This window comes from Nyctereutes procyonoides, unplaced genomic scaffold, assembly GCF_905146905.1.
Source record: "Nyctereutes procyonoides isolate TBG_1078 unplaced genomic scaffold, NYPRO_anot_genome, whole genome shotgun sequence".
Lineage (NCBI taxonomy): Eukaryota > Metazoa > Chordata > Mammalia > Carnivora > Canidae > Nyctereutes > Nyctereutes procyonoides.
Window position 1 is genome coordinate 75,059,623 of NW_026575140.1, and position 8,268 is coordinate 75,067,890.

The 8,268-nt window shown below is 64.7% G+C and overlaps 2 protein-coding genes across 2 annotated transcripts; both read right to left on the minus strand.

Annotated features, from left to right (window-relative positions):
- Positions 1-206: 206 nt before the first annotated feature.
- Positions 207-2,103, minus strand: C1QTNF5 (C1q and TNF related 5). Its single transcript, XM_055306053.1, has 3 exons — positions 1,893-2,103; positions 1,391-1,642; positions 207-1,098 (listed from the first exon to the last, which is right to left on the minus strand). Exons 2-3 carry the CDS (start codon positions 1,602-1,604, stop codon positions 581-583), a joined length of 732 nt encoding a protein of 243 aa, XP_055162028.1. The 5' UTR covers positions 1,605-1,642; positions 1,893-2,103; the 3' UTR covers positions 207-580.
- A 351-nt stretch (positions 2,104-2,454) lies between these two features.
- MFRP (membrane frizzled-related protein) lies at positions 2,455-7,395 on the minus strand. Its single transcript, XM_055306052.1, has 13 exons — positions 7,332-7,395; positions 7,105-7,207; positions 6,880-6,993; positions 6,586-6,759; positions 6,249-6,462; positions 5,743-5,873; positions 5,489-5,614; positions 5,203-5,279; positions 4,715-4,863; positions 4,121-4,251; positions 3,846-3,977; positions 2,985-3,112; positions 2,455-2,895 (listed from the first exon to the last, which is right to left on the minus strand). Exons 1-13 carry the CDS (start codon positions 7,383-7,385, stop codon positions 2,671-2,673), a joined length of 1,758 nt encoding a protein of 585 aa, XP_055162027.1. The 5' UTR covers positions 7,386-7,395; the 3' UTR covers positions 2,455-2,670.
- Between the last annotated feature and the right edge of the window lie 873 nt (positions 7,396-8,268).

The window sequence follows — 8,268 nt, forward strand, 5'->3', positions numbered from 1 at the left end:
ACAACTTAGGCGGCAGCTCAGTGGAGCAGCTTCTCATTCACCTGGGCCTGTTTCCTCTATCTCCTGCTGCATGACTCATCCAGCCCAGGAGCTCTTCCTTCTGCCTGACCACCGCCCTGCACATCCTCCCCAGCGCTCCCTCTCCCCTCCCCCATCCTCACAACCAGGGCATTCTCACCAGTAAAGAAGAAAGCCTGAGTCAGAAGGATTTTTTTGTTGTTGATTTATTGAATAATCTCTGAGAAAAGGGCCCAGGAATAGGAGGGACAAGGAGGACCCAGAGAAGCAGAGCACCAGGAAGAGGGCACCCCGCCTCTAGGGTCCCCGGGCCAGAGCAAATGGGGACCTACACCTGCCAGCACAGAGTGCTCCTTTGGTTTTGGGCAGAAATCCAGCCGCTGCCCCAGACTGCCAGCCCCGATCTCAGACAGCCTCTGTCCCGGTTCTCTGACAGCAGCAGGACGGAGTCATTCACAACATCCCCAGGGGGGCCAGCCCTCCTGGATGGTGTGGCTGTCACTGTCACACACACCCCCCCCCCCTAGGAGTGAGAGAGGTTGAGCTCACTTTGCAGCGGGCATCAAGCAAAGACGGGGGAGTTGTGCCAGTCAGAATACACCAGAAATCCCGAGAAGGTGCTGTCTGTCTTGATGCTGGCATAGATGCCAATGTAATCGCCCACGCCCACCTGCACCCACACCTGGTCCTCTGGCTCCAGCCTCACCATGGCGCCCCCTGACAGCGAGGCTGGTTTGGGCCACCCCCCAAAAAACTGGAAGAAAGAGGCGATGGACTCGCCATTCTTGACCAGATCGAACTGCAGGCTAGCCCGGTAGACGGTGGCGTGGACCGCGAAGTAGTAGACCCCGGGCACCTGGCAGGTGAACTTGCCGGTGGCGGCGTCGTAGTGTCCCTGCTCGTTCACCAGCACGCGGTCGAAGGGTAGGGGCGCGTCGGCCGGCGGAGGCACCCGGCTCTCGGAGCGCTTGGCGCTGAAGGCGGAGCGCGGGGGCACGGAGCACTCGCCGGCCGGCCCGGTGGCCCCCGCGGGCCCCGCCTCTCCTCTCGGCCCGGGCTCCCCCCGCGGCCCCGGCAGTCCTGCGGGGTGCGGGGCGCGGTCAGGGGCGAGCGCGGCGGCGCCGGCGGGCCCGGGCCCCTCCCCGCCCTGCCGGCCCCCTCCCCGCCCTGCCGGGGGGCGCCCGCAGGCCCCCAGAGGGTCCCCGGGCCGCGCGCTGCGCCACCCGCCCCGCTCCCGGAGCCCGAGCCCCGAGCCCCGAGCCCCGAGCCCCGAGCCCCGAGCCCGCGGCGCCCCCTGGCGGGACCCCGAGCCCCGGCCCTCCGCCCGACGAGCGGGACCGCCCGGCCGACGGCGACCCCGCCGCCTTCTTACCCGGCCTCCCGCCCTCGCCTTTCTCTCCCGGAGCCCCGGGCGCGCCGTCGCGGCCGTCGCGGCCGTCCCTGCCGGGCAGGCCCTGGCTGCCGTGGTGGCCCGGCGTGCCGGGAAGCCCGGGGTGGCCCGGGCACAGGCTGGGGATCTTGTTGTCGTCCAGCGGGGGCGAGCCGGCCGCCAGGCCCAGGAGCAGCAGGGCGACGAGCGGCCTCATGGCGCGGCACGGGCGCTCCGGCCGCCGGGTCTCGCGGTCTGCGGGCCGGGCGGGACGGGAGTCGGGACCCAGAAGCCCGGGGCCGGCTCGCTGCCCGCCCGGCGCGGCCCACTGGGTCCCACCCCAGCGCCACCCGCCTGAGGCTGAGCGGCCGCGGGGCACGGGGGAGAGGCGCCCCCAGGGCCGGGACCGAGGGCGCCGGGGGCGGGGGGGGGCAGGAGAGGCTGGCGGCTCCCCCCCACCCGGGCCCTCCCGTCCCCACCCCCGCCCGTCCCCCGCCACACTCACCCCTCCCGGCTCCCCGGCCTCCTTCGGGCGCTCGCGGCTCCGGACCCTCCGGCTGACCCTGCCCCGCCCCTGCGCTCGTCCCCTGCCCTCGGCGTCCCCCGGTCCCGGTTCGCTCCCTGCCGGCTCCGCTCCGCTCCTCCCAGACTCCAAGAGGAAACCAGTTGTTCAGGGGCCAGGAGCTCCCGGCCGGGAAATAGCAGGGAAATAACTCGTGGTGTCGCCCGGCCGCCGGCCAAGGCTTGGGGGAGAAGGGAGGGGGAGTCTCAGCCGGGCACAGAGAGGCAGGGCTGTGAGACAGACGCCGGGACACCCGCTGCTGAGGAGCCGCAAGGAGAGATGCTGCGGTGCCAGGGACCCGGGACAGGCCCAGTCCCGGGAGGTAGAAGCTGAGAACCCAGAGGGCAGAGTTCTAGAGGCGGTCGGACAGCTGGATGTGGGACCTGAACAGGGCCTGCCACACGCCTAGGCACTCGGTACATTTTTGTTGAATAAATGAAAGAGTCAGAAGGCAGGTGATGGAGAACTTGAGAAAGTAGGTGGCAAAGGGAAGGCACGAGATTGGAGGTGGCGCTCAGATGGGAAGCACTCCTCACGGCCGGTGGCTCAGTGGCACGGTGGAGCTGGGGAAGTAAAGGGCAGGGAAGCTTCCATTAGCCCTGCCGAGGACTTCTCTTCCCCTCCCTGGGAGGCTCCAGAGAGGATGGGGAGAGTCCCCTGCCTGCCCGCCCTGACAGGCAAAGCTGGACCCGCAGGCAGAGGGCAGGGGCCTGCTTCAGGGTCAGGGTTGGGCACAAGCCTCCAGGCCAGCCGCCTCAGGTAGCCTGTTGCAGTTGAAAGGCCAGGGGGTACCCAGTAGAGCCAGGCCAGACTGGCACTGGCGCTCGGCCTCCTGGCAGACAGAGCGGCAGGGGGGCAGGACGCTGCCTGTGGGGGTGCAGTGGGGCACAAGCAGCCCGCAGAGGAGCCTCCGGAAATTCTGGTAGCAGGGCAGACTTGTCAGGCTCTGTGGAAGGAGGAGATCAGCCCTCAGGCACCCCACTCCCTAGGCTCCCTCCACGTCTGGGGGTCCCTCCTAATCTCTGCCCAGAGCACCTTGTAACCTCTGAGGATCTCCACCACCTCCTCCTGGGTGGCCATGCCCACCCAGACGTTAGGGAAGGCCGTGGTGTTGTAGCTCAGGCCGGTGCACATCTCCACCTGGACAGGCTCACAGGCCAGCTCTGCGGGGGTGGGAGGGGAGAATCACTGTGGGGGTACCCTGGCTTCTGACCTGGGGCAAGTCCCCTAACCACTCGCTCCGGGTCAGATGGGGGCTGTTGCGGGAATCAAAGGAGATAACGTGCACGGAGATGCTCTGTGCACGTCGTGGGTGCCCGTTATCCTCGAGAGCCTGCCCGAACATCCTTTGCTGGTCCTGGGCATCGTGCAGGTGTCTCTTTGACCTCGGGAGTGTGGGGGCACCGACATTGGCAGGGCCTGCTGGGCATCTGAAAGGAACTCCCCTGTCCCCTGTCCTTGCCTCCATCATCATCATCATCATCTGCTTCTTTTTTTAAGTAGGCTCCACACCCAAGGTGGGGCTTAAACTCATGATCCCAAGATCAAGAGTTACATACTCTACCAACCAGGCCAGCTAGGTGCCCCTCACCTTCCTCTCTGAGGTGGGCTGTGCAGAGGGTGCTGAGTGATGAGGCTGGGCTGGTTCTCGAAACCCCAGCCATCGACTCCCAGATTCCCACTTCCCTGGTGACATTAAGTACCATTGCCCCCACCATGTGAGAATCCCTCCCGGACTCTGTGGTGTAGCTCCAGGGTCAGGATCCTGAGTCCCCCCATCAGGGAGGACAGGGGTGGGCTGTTATGAAGCATGGCAGTGGGGTTTCTATGACCGGATCCCCAGCCTGCCCTGGCCTGCCAGGCCCTGCCTATGGTGCTCTGGGGTGCACTTCTCACCTGGAGGTGGGAACAAGGGGCTGCTGCAACTGTCATCACTGCTGTCTGTGCAGTGTCTCCATGTGTCACATGTCCACTGCAGACTCTTACATCCTCCATCATGGCAGGAGAACTCTCCCGGCCCACAGGGATCTATAGGCAGAGCGGGCATGGCAGTGGGGACACACCTGTGCCCCTACCCTGCCTTCACGGTGCCCTGACCGGGATCTGGAGCCCTTCCTCGTTCTCCTGGAGGAGCCTCTGCGGCCCACACCCGCTCACCCAGGGGCACCTACTCTCTGTGGCATTGAGGGCCTGGTAGGTGGCAGAGAAGCCCCCACTGCTGATGCCACGGTCCGTCCTAAAGAGCACCACCAGGTGCTGGTGCGAGGAGATGAGGCGAGGTGGTGGCTCCGCTCCGCAGAACCTGCCCGAGGCAGAGAGCAGACCTAGGCAGGGGGCCCTGAACCTCCGGGGTGCTCCCACGGGCCTCACTCTGAGCTGGTGCTCTGGGCACTGTCAGTGGGGATGGGACACAGGGCTGCTGACTCAGGGAACTTAGGGCCACATATTTAGTGGGCAAAGCCTTAAACAAATGGTGGACTCGAGCCAGTTGGCGATGAGAAAAACCAGCGAGGTTTGAGGGGAAGTGGGAGTGGGCCCCGCAGGGCAGGAGAGCCAGGCAGGGAGGGCACAGGAAAATGACCTTGTGCACAGGGCAACACGAAGCAAAGGTTTTGGGCTGAGGAAGAACAAGCCTCTTCCTCCAGTGATGGTGAAGAGGCCTCTGGCTTAGAGCAGAAGGTGATGGAAGCCAGGGAGAGAGCAGGGTCAATCTGCAGGAGGCCTTGCCCGTCAGAGTTTCTCCGGGGCTGCTGCTCCACGGCTACCTGCCCAGGAGGCCAAGGGCCCCTGAATCGCTGGTCTCATACACAGCCACGTAGTCCAGCTTGCACTCGTCCTGGGCTTCCAGGCTGAAGTTGTGGAATTGCAGTCCCAGGCCGTGTCCCGCAGGCACCGAGATGTGCCAGGTGCAGAGCTGGGGGAGGGCACGGATGGGGTCGCTCAGGCTGCGTCTCCCGTCCTGAGCTGGGCATCCAGGGCTTCCTTCCTGCTGCAGGCCGGGTAGGGAGCGGCTGGCGGTGGCCCACCCAGCTCTCGCACTGGTGGTGGATGGGCCTTTTAATTCCTCTGCTCTCCGAGAGACGGTTACCCAGCCCGGGAACACCTGGCTACCTGGTAAGCTCTAAAAACTGTTCCCTTGCTGCCTGTTTGAGCTCTAAACCCTGCAAGAACCAGGCAGTGTCTCCCATGCTGTTCCCAGTCACAGGTGTGCCCGCAGGTGCCACATCCCCCTCCCCGTGGTGCACCGGCTTACCTGTTGGTGAGGGTACCGCTGCAGGTAGCCAGGAGCAGAGAAAGTACCCTGGAGCCCGGTCAGATTCCCCCCACACCCTGCAGAGAGGAGGAGGCTCACGAGTATGCCAGGGTCTGGGCCAGCAGGAACCTCAGGGGAGAGTTTTGGCCAGGCACTTGAGGAAGCACGTCTGGGCCAGAAGAACATCCAGGCAAGCTTGGGGCTGGGCCAGGGCTGGGGAGCCTAGGCCGAACCTGGATCAGATGCCCGAGGACAGTACCCGCCCTGCACCCGGCAGGGCCCTTACCCAAGAACTTGGCACTGCAGTTGGTCTCATCACTGCCATCAGCGCAGTTGGCAAAACCATCACACACTGAGTCAGGCAGCAGGCAGATGAGCTGGTCACAGGGGAACTCGTCCTCAGCACAGCTCCCTGGGGATGGGTGTCTGCATTCAGAAACTCCCAGAGTTGGCACCCCTTTTGCCAGGGCTGGGCATGTCTGGAGGGGAGGGGAGGGGACCCTTGAGAGGCAGCCAGAGACATGGTGGGAAAACACTCACCATTCCCAGGAGTCACAGCCTGGTACCAGGCATGGAAACCAGATCCTTCCACACTGCTGTCGGAGACGAAGGCCACCCGGAGGTGGCTGGTGTTGGTGTTGAGTGTTGGGGGAGGTACCCTCCCACACACTCTGCAAGAAGCCAGGGTGGGGGTGTTGGAGGCTCAGAGCTCGGGGCCAGCCGGGGTGGAGGCTGCCTGGGCCCTGCAGTCCTCTTTCCTCAAGCCCTGGCCTGGTGACAGTGGGGTCAGAAGGCATCCTTTTATGTCCCAGGGAGCTCTGACCCTCCTTACCCTCATGTCCAACCTTGTGGCATTTGTTCATGGGCCACATAGGTGGGGGAAGGCGACCTTCCCGAGGTCATACAGCAGGCTGGTGGCAGAGCTGGGCCCAGGTTGGGTCTCTCAGCTTCCTCCCAGTCCAGTCTTTCCCACTGCTGCTCCCTGGCTCTGTCCTCTAGACAGTGGCACAGGCAGGGGTGAGTCTCCTGGGGGCGGAGGGACCCACCTGAGGAGGGGTCCTTCAGGCTCAGGGGAGATTTCCAAGCGATCAAAAAGACAGGAGGCCACGCTCTCCATGCTGAGCGCTTCGATCTTGAGCTGTATGGCTTGGTCTGTGGCCACCTGGATGTGCCACACGCAGTGGGCATTGGGTGGGTAAGGGTCTGGGTAGTTGGGGCTGCTGAAGAAGCCCCTCGGGCCGGGAAGGAGGCCCCCACAGGCTGCAGAGATGAAGATTAGAGTTCCGAGGTTGAAAGGATTTCCAAGTTTCCTCTTCCTGGCCCCTGCCCTCCCCTCCTGATATCTTGGGCTCTTCTCCAGGAAGATCTGCCCTGGGTACTCACTGGACGGGGGCGAGGGGCTCATGCCTGTCTCCTCCAGCTGTCCTTTAGGGTCCCCAGATGCCGGAGAGATGGTGGTGGTGGAGGGAGCAGTGGGGTTGGTGGTCCTGCTGGGTGTCAGGCCTTCGGCAGGCAGTGGGTGAGAGGAGGCCCCGGACAGGGCTGTAGCCCGAAACTCTGGAAGTGGGAAGATGGGGGAGTGGGGTTCAGAGGACCTGGATCCCCAGAGGCGACAGATCAAGTGGCTCATGGAATCTCATTCCAAAGTCCTCCTCCCAAGCAGGGCGTGGTACTCACGGCCTAGGATGATGGCCACCAGCAGCCCAAGCAGCAGGAGGAGCAGGCTGGCCAGCAGGAGGACGCACAGCCAGGAGAAGTGGCAGTCTGGCTGCAGCCCTCGGGGGCGCCGACCTGCGGGTGGGGGGCAGGGTGGCATTCTGAGAGCTCCTTAGGCAACCCTCACACTGTCCTCAGCTCCTGGGCCTCTCTGTCCTCCCCTGGGTCGCTCCCCGAGATGGTTACCGTGCCAGGGAGCTGGGACGCCGCGGCTGGCATCCTCCCGGAAGGCCGCTGGAGGGCACGGTGGCCCTGATTCAGGCTCAAAAGCAGGATTGCAGAACTCAGTCTGAAAGGGAAAGACTTGAGGGTGGAGGGCCAGCGGCGGCACTGCCTGGCTGGCACGTCCCTGGGCACGGCCAGCCCTAGGCGGGGATCTGGGTCTTGGGAGAGCTGTCCCATGGGACCCTTACCTTGCTCAGCCCTGTCGCCTCCACACACAGGATGACATCTGAGCATTCCTTCATGGCTCGGGGCTCTGCATGGCTCTCCGGGAGTCCCTGTGATGGCCCGAGGCCGCCAAGGGCCCCTCCCTGACCCCAGAAGCCTGTCCGAGGGGCAACTTCTGCTCCCTTTGGGAAGGGGCGGCTGCACCAGACCGACGCTCAGACTGCCCTTGGCCGCCAGGTTCAGGCCAGGTTCAGGCTCCTGGCTCCTCTGTCCCTGCAGCCGGAGGAATTTGCAAAGGCATGAAATGGTCCCTTAATCCAACTCAGCTGAGGATGCTAAGGTCAAGGGCTTGGCCCTGGGCAGCCGTCCTTAAAGGCACAGGCAGTGGCTGAGAACACCCCGCATCCCACAGAGGAGAGTAGGTGCTCTGTGTGGGGGGGTGACACCCCCTTTCCTACTTTCCTAACCTCCCCCAAAGTGTTGAGTGAGCACTTGGGCGCATGGAGGGAAGGAGGACAATGCAGGCACGAGGGCACCTGGGAGCCGGGTGGAGGGTTTGGCCGCTGGAAGGCCTACGAGCCCTGAGGGCTCCAGGCAAACCCGGCTGCCGGGCCAAGCCTGGGTCTTTGGGAGTCCCCGTGACAGTACCCGTGTGGCCAGGACCAGGAGAGAAGTGGTACAGGGAGCATGTGTTGCCATGACCAGGAGCGGGAGGGGCTGGCCGCCTCTTCCTGGGGCCCCCCGGCCTGCGCAGAGCGGCCGAGCAGGGGCGGAAGGGGTGCCGAGTCCTCGGACAGGTGGGCCGGGCAGGCCCTCCGCTAAGCCTGGTGTCATCGAGTCTGGCACTTGGTGCCATCTGCTGCCGCGGGATAGAAAACCCGCCCTCCGCAAGCTAGACCCCTTCATGCCTCTTCCATGGCGACGACATTCTCTTGGAAAACCCCAGCCTGGCCCAGCAGT

Coding starts and splice junctions, on each gene's coding strand:
- C1QTNF5 (XM_055306053.1), bottom strand. CDS start 1,604: ATGAGGCCGCTCGTCGCCCTGCTGCTCCTGGGCCTGGCGGCCGGCTCG. Junction 1,099..1,390: donor AGGCGAGGGCGGGAGGCCGG/GTAAGAAGGCGG, acceptor CGCACCCCGCAG/GACTGCCGGGGCCGCGGGGG.
- MFRP (XM_055306052.1), bottom strand. CDS start 7,385: ATGAAGGAATGCTCAGATGTCATCCTGTGTGTGGAGGCGACAGGGCTG. Junction 4,864..5,202: donor AGCGGTACCCTCACCAACAG/GTAAGCCGGTGC, acceptor GCCCTCCCCCAG/CTCTGCACCTGGCACATCTC. Junction 3,978..4,120: donor GGCCCTCAATGCCACAGAGA/GTAGGTGCCCCT, acceptor CTCTGCCTATAG/ATCCCTGTGGGCCGGGAGAG.